At 37.8% G+C, this 17,715-nt stretch overlaps 1 protein-coding gene and 1 pseudogene across 1 annotated transcript; one reads left to right on the top strand and one right to left on the bottom strand.

The window, feature by feature from the left end:
• Positions 1 to 342: 342 nt before the first annotated feature.
• LOC100804578 (L-type lectin-domain containing receptor kinase IX.1-like) lies at positions 343 to 8,274 on the bottom strand (annotated as a pseudogene).
• A 102-nt stretch (positions 8,275 to 8,376) lies between these two features.
• On the top strand, positions 8,377 to 15,153 carry LOC102663450 (L-type lectin-domain containing receptor kinase IX.1). Its single transcript, XM_014766688.2, has 3 exons — positions 8,377 to 8,890; positions 10,541 to 10,548; positions 13,739 to 15,153. Exons 1-3 carry the CDS (start codon positions 8,377 to 8,379, stop codon positions 15,092 to 15,094), a joined length of 1,878 nt encoding a protein of 625 aa, XP_014622174.2. The 3' UTR covers positions 15,095 to 15,153.
• Positions 15,154 to 17,715: the final 2,562 nt, after the last annotated feature.

The raw sequence follows: 17,715 nt of genomic DNA, 5'->3' as shown, positions 1-17,715 counted from the left end.
TCCAATCTTTTGTTGAATAGTCAAGTCTATACTCTATATACGATTATACGTGCATGTTGATAATATTACTACTTTTGCCATACAAAAATTATGAAGTGTTTTATTACCATACTCAGTTCAACGATGGAAGAAGGCTTCTCGTTACGCGTGACAAGATATGTACACATTACATATGCAAAGATATCATATTTTTTGGAAATTTATGTATATATAACAAACTATTAAATATTTGATCACGAAAGTAATGAAAATCATAAAATTAAATAAAATCTACATAAGAAACACAAAACATAATAAGCCTTGTTGCCCAAAATAGATTGACTCAAAGCCTTCGTTAAAAAATTAGCGTCCAACAGTGACAAAGCTATTAGTGAAAGGTACTAATTGAGAGGAATTGTAAGTGGATTGCGCATGGGTATCTAGAGAAGAAGGAGGACCATCATGCATATCAAGTGGAAGCACAGGCAACGACGCTTCAAGCTGAAGAACTTTTATTACTTGTGCAGCCTTGGGCCTTTCCTTGTCATTTGGGTTAGTACACCACAACCCCACAACAATCAAGCTTGTCATTTCATCCACATCAAACTCCTTATTCAATCTCTCATCAACAACATCCAAAACATTCCCTTCCACATATAGTTGCCACACCCAGCTCACAAGAGGCACATGATATTCCCCATCTTGGTAAGTCCTCCTTCCACATGCAATTTCAAGAGCCACAACCCCGAAACTATAAATGTCTGATTCCTTGCTAGCCCTACCATCGTTGATATTGTTGGTAGTTTATTAGATGATAGTTGATAGTTGATAGTTTTAGAGAATTGTTTTAGAAAGAAGGCTATGTCATTGATTTCTTGGATTGATCAATTACAACATACCAATTGCCTATTTATAGGCTCAAGTCACTAACCTCTCAATGGTGATGAATGTTTCTACATTACTTTAGGTCTTTCTAGAGTTTTCATGATAGATTAGTATCATGATAGTTCTAGATTCTTCTATCTTATACATACACTTATAGTTCTAGATTGTTGTACCATATTCATACACATTATAGTTCTAGATTGTTCTACCATATTCATATACACTATAGTTCTAGATTGTTCTACCATATTCATACATATTATATTTAAGAATATTCTAGAAATTTGTAGCAATTTCAACACTCCTCCTTGATGCAAATTTCTGTGACTCCGAGCATAGCTCGTAATTCTTCAAATCTTGGTCTCGGCAAAGCCTTCGTGAATATGTCTGCAATTTGATCTTCTATTCTGCAGTAGTCGAGTTTGATCTCTTTAGTTGCTTCAGCTTCTCTGATAAAGTGATACTTGATTGCTATGTGTTTTGTTCTGCTGTGATGAACTGGATTCTTCGTCATTGCAATTGCTAATTTGTTGTCGCAATTGATTTTAGTAGGCTCATCTTGTTTTTCTCCCATGTCTTCAAGTATCCTACGAAGCCATATAGCTTGACTCGTTGCTTCAGCAGCTGCCACATACTCTGCTTCTGCTGTTGATTGTGCTACTGTAGCTTGCTTCTTCGACGCCCAAGAGAACATTCCCGATCCTAGTGAGAAAGCATAGCCAGAGGTACTCTTCATGTCATCTGTTGAACCTGCCCAATCATTGTCGGTGTAGCCAAGTAATTCTGAGTTGGTTTCGGTAGTATACCATATACCGAACTCTTTTGTTCCTTGTAGATACCTCAAAATTATTTTTCCTGCTCCAAAGTGTATTTGACTTGGGCTTTGCATGAATCTTGATAGAAGACTTGTAGCATACATTATGTCAGGCCGTGTAGCTTGAGACTTGATGTAAAGTGTAGGCTCACTCTTGCTCATCCTGAATCTTCGATCCATGAAATACTGATCGATTCTGCTATACCATGCTCGAGGTGCTTGCTTCAAACCGTAGAGTGCTTTTCTTAGTCTTAACACTTTGTTTTCTTTGCCTTCAGACACGAATCCTTGTGGCTGCTCCACATAGATCTCTTCTTCAAGTACGTCGTTAAGGAAGGCGGATTTGACATCTAGCTGATGGATACTCCATCCTTTTTGTGACGCAAGAGCTATTAGAGCTCTTATGGTATCAAGATGAGCTACTGGTGCAAATGTCTCATTGTAGTCAATTCCGGGTTGCTGTGAGTAACCCTTAGCTACTAGCCTCGCCTTGTGTTTCTGTATGGTGCCATCAGGGTTGAGCTTTGTCTTATAGACCCACTTAACCCCAATGATATCTTTTCCATGGGGACGATTTACTAACTCCCATGTGTTGTTTTTCTCGATCATCTGTATCTCTTCTTCCATTGCCTTGACCCATACTTCCTGCTTTGACGCTTCTTCAATGCTTCCAGGTTCAAGTATGGCCAAGTTACAGGTTTCATATATGTCCACCAAAGATCTTACTCGTCTTTGAGTAGACTCTGGTGATGATAGTTCTTGATCTTGTTGTTGTGATGGAAGTGAAGGTGGTTCACCTGGGTCTTCTTCCTCATCTTCTTCTTGAGGTAGTTTAGCAGGTATAAGAACGTTCTTCTCCACTTTTTCTTCATCCCAATTCCATGAAGCATATTCATCAACTTCAACATCTCGACTGATGACGAGTTTCTTAGTTTGCAAGTTGTAGACACGGTAGCCCTTAGAGATATTGCTATACCCAAGGAAGATACCTCGTATAGTCTTGTCTTCAAGCTTGTGCCTCTTCACGTCTGGAATATGAATGTAGCATATAGATCCAAAGACCTTTAGGTGCTTTGCTGATGGCTTCTTCCCGTTCCAAGCTTCAATTGGAGTCTTGTCTTTTATAGACTTAGTTGGACATCTGTTGAGTATGTAAACAGCAGTGTAGACTGCTTCAGCCCAGAATGTGTTAGGTAGTCCCTTTTCCTTGAGCATCGATCTAGCCATCTCCATAATTGTGCGGTTCTTTCTCTCGGACACTCCATTTTGTTGAGGAGAATATGCGACTGTAAGTTGTCTCTCAATGCCTTCATCCTCACAAAATCTTTCAAACTCGCGAGAGGTGTACTCTTTGTCGCGATCACTTCTTAGTACTTTTATCCGTTTTCCACTTTGATTTTCAGCAAGGGCCTTGAACTTTTTGAATACTCCAAAGACTTCTGATTTTTCTTTTAGAAAATATACCCATGTCATTCTAGAGAAGTCATCAATGAAGAGTATGAAGTACCTGTTGTTCCCATGTGATGGCGTCCTCATTGGTCCACAAACGTCCGTATGTATCAGCTCCAATAGATCTTTCGCTCTCCATGCTCCACTTGTTGAGAAAGGAAATTGATGTTGCTTACCAAGAAGACATCCTTCACACATTTCATTGTTCTCCTTTATGCTTGGAAGATCTCTCATCATGTTCTTCTCATGTAACAACTTCAAGGCATGTGAGTTGAAGTGGCCAAATCTTTGATGCCATAGCCATGAATCATCAACTTGTACCTTCATGGAAATGTTTGTTGCATATTTTAAATTTAGAGGAAAGCTTCTATTGCTCTTATTCATCTTTACTTGGGCTATCTCAGACCTTTTATTTTTGTTGTCTAAGATTTTGCATACACCTCCTTCAAAGTGAAGTGTGTAGCCTCTCTCCATCATTTGGCCAATGCTTAGAAGATTTTCTTTTAGGCTGGGAACTAGTAAGACATCATGGATGAGTCGCGTACCTTTATCTGTCTCCACCATGACAGTGCCTTTGCCTTTTGATTCAACCAAACTTCCATTTCCCAGTCGAACTTTGACTTTGACAGACTCATCAATACTTTTGAAAATAGTCTCATCCTTGGCCATGTGATTTCTACATCCACTATCCAAGTACCAACTTCCTCCCTTTTCTTTTATTGAGTCTTGAGTGGCGTAGAACGTACATTGTTCTTGATCATGCTCCTCTGCAATATTGGCTTGATGCCTATTTTTGTTGCGACAATTTTTCTCTACGTGCCCGAACTTCTTGCAATGGTTGCATTGTGGCATATTATGGAACCAACAATTTTTCTCTACGTGACCTTGCCTTTTGCATATATTGCATGGAGGATTTTTATTTGTTTTGTTCTGAAGGAAATTCCTAGAACCTTCTCTTCTTCTGGAAGTTTCTCCATAATTTTTCTTTCCTCTATTTTCTTTGTTTTGGGGCTGAAATTTAAACTTTGACTGGAAGGCATTTTCAATTGTATCTTCTTTATGCCTATACAATCTTTGCTCATATGCTTCAAGAGAGCCCACAAGTTCTGTCTCTGATAGAGTGGACAGATCTTTGGTTTCCTCAATCGTTGTCACGATTGGGTCAAACTTTTGGGGCATAGTAATTAGAATTTTCTCAACAATTTTCTTGTCAAGAATATCTTCCCTAAAAGCTCTCATTTGATTAACTATTTCTTTAACTTTAGAATAGTAATCTTTAACTATCTCAGACTCCTTCATCTTCAATAGTTCAAAATCTCTTCTTAGAGATTGAAGTTTAACGGCACGTACCTTAACACTTCCTTGAAACTCCTCCTGCAATGTGTTCAACGCTTCTTTGACAGTCTTAGCTCCCATAATTCTTGGGAAAATTGGATCTGTCACCGCTTGTTGCAAGGTGAACAACGCCTTTGAATTTTTCTGTTTATTTTTCTTCAACTCTTTTTCTTGAGATGCATTAAGAGCTGAAGTATCCGCGGGAATGGTGAAGCCTTCTTCTACTATGTCCCATAAATCTTGAGATGAAAAATATGTTTCCATTTTAATGCGCCAGAAATCATAATTTTCACCATTGAAGATAGGGACAGAAATAGTTGACGATTGAGTAGTGTTATCCATAGCTTAGAAAAAATATTATTAGAGTGGGTTAATAGTACAAAGGAAATTTTTGAAGTAGTTGGGAGGATTTTGGAATGGTAGGTAGGTAAGATAACTACGCCCAATGTATGACCGAACGTAGCTCTGATGTCACTGTTGGTAGTTGATTAGATGATAGTTGATAGTTGATAGTTTTAGAGAATTGTTTTAGAAAGAAGGCTATGTCATTGATTTCTTGGATTGATCAATTACAACATACCAATTGCCTATTTATAGGCTCAAGTCACCAACCTCTCAATGGTGATGAATATTTCTACATTACTTTAGGTCTTTCTAGAGTTTTCATGATAGATTAGTATCATGATAGTTCTAGATTCTTCTATCTTATACATACACTTATAGTTCTAGATTGTTGTACCATATTCATACACATTATAGTTCTAGATTGTTCTACCATATTCATATACATTATAGTTATAGATTGTTCTACCATATTCATACATATTATATGTAAGAATATTCTAGAAATTTGTAGCAATTTCAACAGATATATTCTGGGGCAAGGTACCCGTAAGTCCCCACCAACCCTGTCCTCTGAGTCCTCAACCTTGGATCCACCAACTTTGCCATCCCAAAATCACCAAGCTTGGTGCTAAAATCTGTGTCCAACAGCACATTAGCTGACTTAATATCCCTATGAAGAACACTCTGCTCTGCATCCTCATGAAGATAACGAAGGGCCAAAGCTACCCCATATGCTACCTTGTACCTGTGAAGAGAATTGAGAATATAAAAGAGAATTAAGAATAATTGTGAATAATAATGTTTAATTTCACTAGCATAAGCTAATTCCATCACAAGAGACAGAACTGTATATACAAAGCAAAAAAAAAAAAAAAACTAAGAAAATAATGGTTACCCTATTTGGATAAGCCTCCTTATAAGCACTTAAATATATATATAAAATAATCTTCTTGCATAAGGTCAAGTTAAGTTATGCATAAGTTAAAATTGTCTTTGTATTTGCATTTACTGGTAGAGTGTTATGAAACACAAACACAAGTGAAAAACCCCTGAGGGATCATAAATAATAAAATACATACAAGAACATAAAAGCTAAGTTACCTGACATCCCAGGCCAAAGTTTTTTTCTCCCCAAAGAGATGGGTGTCGAGGCTTCCATTAGGCATGTACTCAAAAACCAACAGAAACTCTCCTTTCTCGTAGCACCACCCTACGAACTGCACCAAGTTGTGTAAGACGGCTTATGATCCTAACCTCATTGATGAAAACTCTCTCTGAATTTTCAAAATTTTGTGAAAATTCTTTTCACAGCCACAACCCTTCCTAAATAACTCAGAACCCCTTTGTAAACTTGTCCCGAGCCACCTCGTCCAAGCTTTGCTTCCTCCGCGAACCCTTTCGTAGCAACAACTAATTCTTTGTACTCAAATCTTCTAGGAATAGTTGCCCTATCCAAATCAAACATAGCAAAGGTGGGTCCACGTTCATTATGATCACTATCACCTCCACCCCTTCTCTTCTTCATGATTATTACCCTAGCTACAACGGCTGCGGTCACCAAAACCGTTGGACATGTCGCCACAACAACCAAAGCAACCATGCTCAACCCTTTACCGTGCTTCTTGGCCACATCATTATCCGAGGAATTATTCTTTGAAGCAGTGGAAGAAGAATTCAACGTTGAACTGAACTCCCAAGAATGAATAATGTTTCGTTCAGTATATTGGCTAGTTGAAGCAGAGAACCCAACATCCACCCACTCGGGTAGAATGTCCATGAGGTCAATCTGGTAAGAAAGTGAAGAATTCTTCGACTTTGGAGTTGCGGTTCCGTTGAAGGACCAAGACACAAAGAGTGTCCTATTGGAAACAGTGTAGGTTACCAAAACGTTACACTCGTTTCTGAGGTTTTTGTCGAGGTCAAACTCGGCAGTAATTAGGGATTTAAGAGAGTTATTGTCTATGCCAACGTGCTGCATGGGAGGGTCAATTGTGCCATTAAATGTGTCAAACTCAATCGCTAGCACATGGTAATGGGGAATGAAGGGATTGGAGGTGGCATTGAAAAGGCCAAAATTGCCATCTGCTGCATTTGGAGGAATATGGTAGCCATGAGGGGCTATGTAGAAGGCAAAATCGTCACCGACGTTGTCGGTTGTGGCTCTGTCAATAGTGAAAGTGAAGCGCGTGGTGAAGTTGGTTAGAACAACAGAAGATGAGTCCCACAGGTGCAGAGGTTTTCCGTAAAAGGCTCTCCCAACGCGGAAAAGATGACACAAAATAAGCTCCCTTTCCAAATACTTGTAATTGGACCCCGACAACGTCTGTTTAATAGGTTATTCAACAATGTTTGTTTAATAGGTTATTTTTAAGGTTACGAACTGTTCAACAAAGAGGAATTAATGTAAGCAAGATACTTTCCATGATCTAGAACTTATATTTTTAGTACAGATAATAACATTGACTTCTTTTAGTTATTTTTAGGCTATATTTAGTAAGCACAACTGATAAATTAATTAAAAGTTGAAAAAATTAACCTGAAATACACAATATAGAGCAAGGTAAAAAATAACTTGAAATATAGAACAAACTATTTGACCAATAGAGAGCAAAATAACACAACATTATTTTTGTTAAATTGCTCTTCAAATGTTTATCAAATAATATTTAACCAAACTATTCCTTGAAGAAAATTTTTCGAGATATATTTATTACCATCAAATCATATTGCAATAAAATAACCAATGAAAATTGAATCTAGCAAAAAAACTAGTCTCCCATACCGTGCTTGATCAAATAAATTTGGCTGTATAAAAATTATCCTTAAACAAAAAACATAAACCACATTATTATATACAATAAATTTATAAACTTTTTAAAACAAAAAAAATCTCATATATGTAAAGTTAAAATGTTAGGTCTACATATAACTCTCTTACTCTGGGCCGGTCCTGCTAGTTATCAACACTGAGAATAATATTTCTTTCATACCATGTGTTGGAAAAGAATCAATATAATTAGGGAAGTGTATAGTTAAAGGGATGTTTAAAAATAATTCAAAAGGTAATATTTCGTAGTAGCAAGGAAGGCAATATTCACAAAAAACAAAAGCAAGAAATTAAGGTAATCAGTACATGGACAGTTCTGCATAATAATAGGTGAAAAGAAATAATGCCATTTATACAGAACTGAATAGTAGGTAGGTTTTGTGAATATAATTGGTTAATAGATAAACTTTCCAATCTTTTGTTGAATAGTTAATACGAGAAAAATCATGGCTCTCGAATTTTTTTGAAGGAAGGTGTCAGTTTTTTTCTTTTCTTTTGACACATGAAGGTCTCAGTTTTAAAATTAAATTCATATATATGACCCATTCCAAGTCTTGACCATTTTTAAAACGTCTGGTTAGGGGACTAATTCATCTTATTATGTAATTTACGCTTGTGTCAAATGTAACACCTGTAACATGGTTTTAAAAAAATCACCTTGTTCCATGTCTTCCTTCATATAAGAACAACTCCGATTCGGCTTTCTCAATCCTATACGCAGTCGTGAAAACTAAAAACCATGATGGCTACTTCGGAACATTTCCATTACTTCAAAACTTCTCTTCTTTTGCCCATCCTTAAGTTTCCACTAGTGCAACCACTCTCCTTCAACATAACTAACTTTAGCGACACCGAAAGCGCAAGCCTCGTTGAATACGCAGGCGTTGCCAAGACTGAGAATGGAACCGTGGTGCTCAACCCACTCATCAATGGTGAAGATGGACGAGTCACCTATGTCCAACCACTGCGCCTGAAAAACTCTTCTAGCGGCGATGTCACAGATTTTTCTACTCGTTTTTCATTCACCATCGATGCGCCCAATAAAACCATGTACGCTGACGGCTTTGCCTTCTATGTGGCACCACTTACCTTTGCGTACCAAGATCCGCCCAATTCAGGTGGTTTACGTCTGGGGTTATACGATGACAACAAACCCCAAAATAGCTTCATTGCTGTTGAATTTGACACTTTTGTAAACGAGTTTGACCCATCAGGGCAACATGTTGGGATCAACAATAACTCTATTGCATCCCTTTGTTGGAAATAAGGCTTTTTATGTTTAGAAAAAGTGTTTAGGAATATTGGAGACTTTGAATAGAAACTTGATAGGAAGGAGAATTCTTTATCGAGGAGAGAACTTTATGTTTTTGCTTGATACAAATGTGTAGGATTACATCTCTATTTATACTACTCTAAGGAGAACTCTAGACACACTAATTCTAGAGAGTTCTCAACTCTAGAGATCCAAAGAGTATTCTAGAGAATATTACAACCATAAGAAATATCTAGACACTTCAAACACTACAAGAATTGTCTAGAAACATGACCCATAATTACTTAAGCCCAAAATAACTAAGTCCAAGGAACCAAATAATTAATTTAGGCCCAAATCAAGTTTATATTTCAACATCCCCCCTTAAACTTGATTTGTGACTCCAAGCATACTCCTTAGCTTCACGAAAGTTTCCAACTTGAGTGGCTTTGTGAAAATGTCGGCAGCTTGATCTTGAGACATCACATACTTCAACTTTACCTCCTTCTTCTCAATGCATTCTCTTATAAAGTGGTAACTGGTGTCGATGTGCTTACTTCTTTCATGAAAGACTGGATTCTTTCCCAAAGCGAGTGCTGATTTATTGTCAACACATATTTCCATAGGTTCTTCTTGTGGCATTTTTAACTCTTTCAACAAGTTCCTTAGCCAAATTGCATGACAAATGCATGATGTGGCAGCGACATACTCGGCTTCACAAGTTGATAGTGTGACTATTGGTTGCTTCTTTGACATCCATGTGAAAGCAATATCTCCCATAAAGAACACAAAACCAGTAGTGCTCTTTCTATCATCCAAGTCTCCACTCCAATCGCTATCACTATAGCCAACAATGTTATAATTGTCAGAAGAGTAATAGTGCAAGCCAAAGTTTGTTGTACCTTTGATGTATCGAAGGATTCTCTTTGCCGCCTTGAAGTGAGTTGTGGTTGGAGCTTCCATGTAGCGACTTACTACTCCTACAACATAGAGAATATCCGGCCTTGTACATGTCAAGTAACGTAAACTTCCAACCAAACTTTTGTAAAGAGTTGGATCCACATTCTCTCCTTTTTCATGCTTGCTTAACTTGCTGCCACATTCCATCGGGGTGCCAAATGGATTGGCGTCATCCATCTTGAACTTCTTAAGGACTTCTTTGGCATAGCCTTCTTGGGTGATGAAAATTCCTTTGTATTCTTGTTTTACTTCGATGCCGAGATAATATGCCATGAGCCCCATATCCGTCATCTCAAATTCATTTGACATATCTTTCTTGAACTCTTCGAACATGCTTGGATTGTTCCTGTAAAGATCAAGTCATCTACATACAAACACACAATCAAAATATCTCCACTTTGCGCTTTGATATAGAGTGCATGCTCATATGGACACTTGATGAAGTTCTTGTCTTGAAAGTACTTGTTGATTCGAACATTCCAAGCTCTCGGTGCTTGCTTGAGACCGTACAACGCCTTCTTCAACTTCAAGACTTTTTCTTCTTGCCCTTTTACTTCATAGCCCAGTGGTTGCTCAATATAGACTTCTTCTTCGAGAAAACCATTCAAGAAGGCTGACTTCACATCCATTTGATAGATCTTCCATTTATTTTGGGCTGCCAAAGAAATGATCAGTCTAATAGTTTCAAGACGAGCAACAGGAGCAAATACCTCATCATAGTCTATTCCTTGTCTTTGACTATAGCCTTTAACCACCAATCTTGCTTTGTATCTCTCCACATCTCCTTTAGCATTCTTCTTTGCCTTGTACACCCATCTTACTCCGATTGCTTTGTGTCCTCATGGAAGTGTAGTAAGTTCCCACGTATCATTCTTTGTGATTGACTTGATTTCTTCGTCCATGGCGTCTTTCCACTTTATGTTTTCCGCTGCTTCTTGATAGCTTAGAGGCTCACAATCACCAAAAAGACAAAAGAGGTTAATGTCATTTAGGTTTTTGGTTACCTCATAAATCTCTTCAATGCTCCTTAGTCGCGGTGTCCTCTCACTTGAACTTGTTTTTCATCCCGCCTTGGTGTCGGTGAGGCAGGTGGTGTAATATGTTCCTTTATGATTGGTTGTTCAATTTCATCATCTTCTTCAAAATAAGGAAGAAAATCATACTTATCTTCTTGAACACTCCAATCCCAACAATCTTCTTCGTCGAACTCCACGTCGCGACTTATGACGATCTTTCTACTATTTGGATTATAGAGCTTGTACCCCTTGGATCTTGAGTCGTAACCCACAAACACGTACTTCTCACTTTTATCATCGAGCTTTGTCCTCTTTTCATCTGGAACATGGGTATAGGCAATGCTTCCAAACACTTTGAGGTGAGAGATCCCGGGCTTCCTTCCACTCTATGCTTCTTGTGGTGTCTTCTCATGCACGCTTCTTGTTGGGGAACAGTTTGTTAGGTAAACTGCACATGCCACTGCTTCAGCCCAAAACTCCTTCGGCATCTTCTTGCTTTTGAGCATGCTTCGCACCATGTTAAGTATGGTCCGGTTCTTTCTCTCTGCTACTCCATTTTGTTGTGGCGATCTTGGCACTGTCAGTGGACGACGGATTCCATGGTCTTCACAATATTTGTTGAACTTATTTGAAGTGAACTCTCCTCCTCGATCAGATCTCATGGCCTTGATGGAAAGACCACTTTCTTTCTCCACGAGGGCTTTGAACTTCTTAAAGTTTTCAAACACTTCTGATTTCTCCTTCAAGAAATAAACCCAGGTTTTTCTGGAATAATCATCAATAAAGAGGAGAAAGTACTTATTCTTACCAAATGAATTGGGTTTGATTGGTCCACAGACATCGGTGTGTATGAGCTCTAGCGGCTTTGTTGCTCTTGTTGTTGATTCCTTTGGAAAACTTTTACGAAATTGCTTCCCAATTAGACATCCTTCGCAAAGTTGGTCTGGGTGATTGATGCTAGGCAAGCCTCTCACCATCTCCTTCTTCGCTAAACGTTCTAGACCGTCAAAGTTGAGGTGCCCGAATCGTAGATGCCATAGCCACGAAGAGTCGGTATAGCAAGCCTTGAGACACTTTGCCACATCATTTTGAATGTTCAAGAGGAACATTCTATTCTTTGACATAGGCACCTTAGCAATCAAGTTATGTCTACAATCTCTTAAGAAAAGACTATGTTCTTTCAAATGGATGTCATAGCCTTTCTCTAATAATTGTCCCAAGCTCAAAATATTATTCTTCATGTTAGGCACATAGTAGACATTGGATATGAATTGATGACTCCCATTCTTCAAACGTATGAGAATTTTACCTTTGCATTTGACTGGTATCTTTGAGTCGTCTCCAAATGAGACATCGCCAGTTGCCGCTTCATTGATCTCCACGAACATGCTTTGATCGCCGCACATGTGGTTTCTTGCGCCGGTGTCGAGGTACCACTTGTTTCTTTTCTCTTCAAATTTGTTTTGGCACGCGAGTAGCAAAGTTTCTTCTTCTCCTCCTTTTTCTTCTACAAAGTTAGCTTTCTCTTCAACCTTCTTCGAGAATCTACACTCGGATGCGTAGTGACCAATCTTGTTGCAATTGAAGCACTTGATTTGTGATTTGTCATACCTCGACCATGAATTTCCTCTTCCACGACCTCTTGTTACTTGTGGATTCCAACTTCTTTCTCCATTGTTGAATTTTTTGGAGTGGTTGTTGTAACCACCTCTTCCTTCTCCTCCATGTCCTCGTCCACGTCCACGATTTTGGCCACGACCTCGTCCTCTTTGGCTCTTGTAATTTGCATAGTTTGCTTCCTTTATGTTGAGTTTTAGTAGTTGCTCCGTAGCCTCCTTTTGTTTAATTTTTCTCTTTTGTTTTTCTTCGTATGCTTGTAAGGAACCCATGAGTTACTCAATAGTCATGGTCTTTAAATCCTTGTTTTCTTCAATGTTGGTAACAATGAAGTCAAAACTTGGATATAAAGTTCGAAGTATTTTTTCCATGACCTTCACCTCATCAACATCTTCACCATTTCTTTTAAGTTGATTGACTACGGCCAATACTCGAGAAAAATAATCAGAAATTGACTCGGACTCCTCCATAAACAAACGCTCAAAGTCACCTCTAAGAGTTTGAAGACGAATCTTTTTTACCTGCTCAACTCCTTTGTTGCAAGTTTGAAGCTTATCCCATGCTTCTTTGGCCGTCGTTGCGTTGGATATCTTCTCAAATATATCTTCATCCACAAATTGATAAATGAGAAAGAGAGCTTTCTTGTCTCTCTTTCTTGACTCCTTCAACGTCTCCTTTACACCTTGGCTTAGCGAGGCTTCATCTTGCTCCTCGAAGCCATTCTCTACGATATCCCACACATCTTGAGCTCCTAGTAGCGCCTTCATCTTGATACTCCAATTATCATAGTTGTTCTTTGTGAGCATCGGCATTTGGAAAGGAAAACCTCCATTCGCTATCTTTTGAGGATCTTGAAGCTCTGATACCACTTTGTTGGAAATAAGGCTTTTTATGTTTAGGAAAAGTGTTTAGGAATATTGGAGACTTTGAATAGAAACTTGATAGGAAGGATAATTCTTTATGGAGGAGAGAACTTTATGTTTTTGCTTGATACAAATGTGTAGGATTACATCTCTATTTATACTACTCTAAGGAGAACTCTAGACACACTAATTCTAGAGAGTTCTCAACTCTAGAGATCCAAAGAGTATTCTATAGAATATTACAACCATAAGAAATATCTAGACACTTCAAACACTACAAGAATTCTCTAGAAACATGACCCATAATTACTTAAGCCCAAAATAACTAAGTCCAAGGAACCAAATAATTAATTTAGGCCCAAATCAAGTTTATATTTCAACACCCTTGACTATAAGAATTTTGATATTGAGAGCAACATAGGGAACAAGGGGCATGCCTTGATAACTTACAATGCTTCTGCCAAACTCCTTTCTGTCTCGTGGTTCTTTGAGGGAACTAGTTCTGGTTTTACGCCTAACACTTCTCTTTCACACCAGATTGACCTAGCGGAAACTCTACCAGAGTGGGTCGCTGTTGGGTTTTCGGGTTCAACCGGGTCGTACAAAGAGAAAAATGTTATTCATTCCTGGGAATTCAGTTCAAGTCTAGAACTAAATTCCACTCATCCAGAGGATTCCACTCATCGAGAGGTAAACAAAGAAAGTGACATAACCAAATGTAAGTTTCAAGTCAAAGTAGTAGTTGTTGCAGTGACTTGTTCTATTATTTTTGTGGTCTTGGTTCTTAGTGTTTCTTGGTTCATTATCAAGAAGAGAAGAACTAAGGATGGTTTTGGTAATTTGGATCATATGCCTAGAAGGTTTGCTTATAAGGAATTAGTTGCAGCCACCAACGAGTTTGCAGATGATAGAAGGCTCGGAGAAGGAGGCTATGGACAAGTTTACAGAGGGTTTCTGAGTGATTTAGGGCGCGTGGTTGCAGTGAAAAGGATTTTTTCTGATGTTGAAGATTCTGAGAAAATATTCACAAACGAGGTGAAGATTATAAGTCGTCTTATGCATAGAAACCTTGTGCAGTTCATGGGGTGGTGCCACGAGCAAGGGGAGTTATTACTTGTTTTTGAATACATGCTTAATGGAAGCCTTGACACTCATCTATTTGGAAGCAGAAGAACTTTGACATGGGGTGTGAGATACAAGATAGCATTAGGTGTGGTGAGAGCACTTCAATATCTTCATGAAGACGCGGTGCAGTGTGTTCTTCATAGAGATATTAAGTCAGGTAATGTTCTATTGGACACTGATTTCAATACTAAGGTTAGTGACTTTGGGATGGCGAAATTGGTGGATCCAAGATTAAGGACTCAAAAGACAAAGCTGGTGGGGACATATGGGTACCTGGCTCCCGAGTATGTAAAGGAAGGAAGGGCTAGCAAGGAATCTGACATGTACGGTTTTGGAGTTTTGGCTTTGGAAATAGCATGTGGAATGAGGACTTATCAGGATAGGGAGAATAATCATGTGCCTTTGACGAATTGGGTGTGGAAACAATATGAGGTTGGAAATGTTTTGAGTGCTGCCGATAAGGGATTGAACGATGATTATGATGTGAATGAAATGACATGCTTGCTCACTGTGGGACTATGGTGTACCCTCCATGACCACAAGAAAAGGCCAAAGGCAGAACAGGTTATTAATGTTCTTAAGCAAGGAGCTCCATTGCCAAATCTTTTTACTGACATGCGTGCTTGAGACTGTCCTCATCCTCCCACAATGGCCAATCTGATTTCTTTCTATCGCCACCCATCACTGGCAGCAACGCTTTACAATATATATCATTATCAGATCAGCTATCTATTTTATGAAGATATAATTTTGGAATATCGTGTTCTATGTGTCTGTAATTTATATGTCATGTTTTCATGTAAATATATGCTAACGTACGCGTGAATGAATATTATTATATAGTATATTTTCAATGTACTTGACTTGCCTCATTAATTGTCCTTTTCAGGTTACCAATGGGGCATCGATCTTATTTCATTTATATCATATAAAAGGAATCAGATTGCCCATATTAGACTATGCAGCATGTTTTGGATGAGTTTTATGCTTGTGTGATTTATTTCATATGCTATAAATATACTTTTATATGACTGAATATTAATATATTTTTAATGTAAGTTTTGATTCTTATATGATATAAAGGGTGACTACAATATCAAATAAGATTATTAATTGTCTATTTTTTTAAGAAAAATTATTGTATATCAATATATAAATAACGAGTTTTGTTAATATACACATCTTTATATATTTTTTTAGGATGAGTGTACCAACAAAATATATAATTAGAGAGTATCTTAAAATATAGGTGTAACTTATTAATATACTCATACTAAATAGTAAGAGTGTGTATGTTAATAAATTTAATTTTGGTTCCAGAATTTTTTATTTTTATTTTTAGTCTCTAAAACTTTTTTCTTAATTTTATTTTTAGTTTCTTAAGTTTTTTTATCCTTATTTTTAATTCTTTCAAACAACTAAAAGTGATGACAAAAAAAATAAAAAACTAAAAATAAGAAAAAAAGTTAAAAAACTAAAAATAAGAATGCATACACACACACATATATATATAATCTTTGATCCTCATTGTTGTGGGAAGAGTTTGATACGTAACCCCCGTACAGGAACACATTCAAAATCAAAACACTCATTATTCTTAATTCTTAATTATGCAAACAAATTACACTCCGAATCTAAACTCTAAGACTTTACCTTCTGTGGTATGGGAAAAAGAAGAAATCAATTTTAATCGAGTTTATCAAGGTAAAGTGTGAGATTAGTATTACATGATGTAAATAGTAACTCTAGTTAGTCTTAGTTAATCATAGTTGTAACTGAATTAGTTTAGCCAAGTTAAGAGTTTGTTAGTTAGCTAGTTTACTATATATATTAATTACTCTTATGCATTGTAAGAGGTTCTTTTGACAATGAATATATTCCATTTCATAATTTCTCTCCTTTGGTATTCCAAAGTTCACATGGTATCAGTTTGAAACCGTTTTTGCAATTTTTTTTCGCGCCTTCATCTTGTTCGCATTCTACAATTCTTTCTTGCTGAATCACCTCAACAATGGTGATTTCTTACTCTGATTTTGCTACCAATCCCTCTAATCCATACTACATGCATCCGAATGAGAATCCTTCTCTTATTCTCGTTCAACCTGTGCTTGATAACAAAAACTACCAGATCTGGTGCAGATCGATGAAGGTGGCTCTTATCTCTAAGAACAAGGTCAAATTTGTTGATGGCACTCTTTCCCCTCCCCCTATCTCTGATCCTCTCTATGAACCCTGGCTTCGTTGTAATAACCTCGTTCCCTCATGGCTTCAACGTTCAATCTCTGAAGAAATCGCGAAATCTCTCCTTTGGTGTGATTGCGCTTCTCTTGTATGGAAAAGTTTGGAGAATCGGTTCTCTCAGGGTGATATTTTTCGCGTTGCTGATATTCAAGAAGGCGTAGCTCGTCTTCAACAAGGAACTCTTGACATCTCTTCGTATTTCACCAAATTGATGACACTTTGGGAAGAAATTGAGTATTTTCGTCCAATTCGTGATTGTACTTGTGCTATACCGTGTTCTTGTGGTGCTGCTACAGATTTACGCAAATTCAAGGAGCAAGATAAGGTAATCAAGTTCTTGAAAGGTCTTGGTGATCAATATTCTCATGTTCGCTTGCAGATTATGCTGATGTCTCCACTTCCAACCCTAGACAATGCGTTCAATTTGATTCTTCAACAAGAACGCCAGTTCAATCTTCCTTCAACCACTGATTCTTCAATTGAGAATCAATCGTTGGTGAATCACTTCTCCCAAATGCCTTCTCGTCCTTCTAATAATTCCGATCGTGGTCGTGGTCGTGGATATTCCTCCGGTGGTCGTGGTAACCGGCTACGCACTCACTGTAATCGCACCAATCATACTGTTGAGACTTGCTTCATCAAGCACGGGTATCCTCCTGGTTTTCAACTTCGTAAGTCCAATTCCTCTAGAAATGCCTCTGTGGTGAACTCTGTTCAAGATGCTGGTTCTGCTCACATTTCCTCATCATCATCTGCTTCCACATCAACAAATGGATCAAGTGCTTCTTTGTCCACGATTCAAGAGCAATATACTCAGATTTTACAGCTACTCCAACAATCCAACTTGCAATCTACTTCACCTTCTTCAGTTAATTCTGTTTTTGCTACAAATTCTGTCTCTCATACCTCTCCCTCTCCTTCATCTGGTAAGAATCTCTCAAATAATACCAGTCACTGGTGGATTGTTGACACCGGTGCCACTGATCACATTACTCATATCTTTGACA

The sequence above is a fragment of the Glycine max genome, chromosome 14, assembly GCF_000004515.6.
Source record: "Glycine max cultivar Williams 82 chromosome 14, Glycine_max_v4.0, whole genome shotgun sequence".
In the NCBI taxonomy this organism is placed as follows: Eukaryota; Viridiplantae; Streptophyta; class Magnoliopsida; order Fabales; family Fabaceae; genus Glycine; species Glycine max.
The sequence above is the reverse complement of the archived record's forward strand: the minus strand, read 5'-3'. Positions and strand labels throughout refer to the sequence as shown.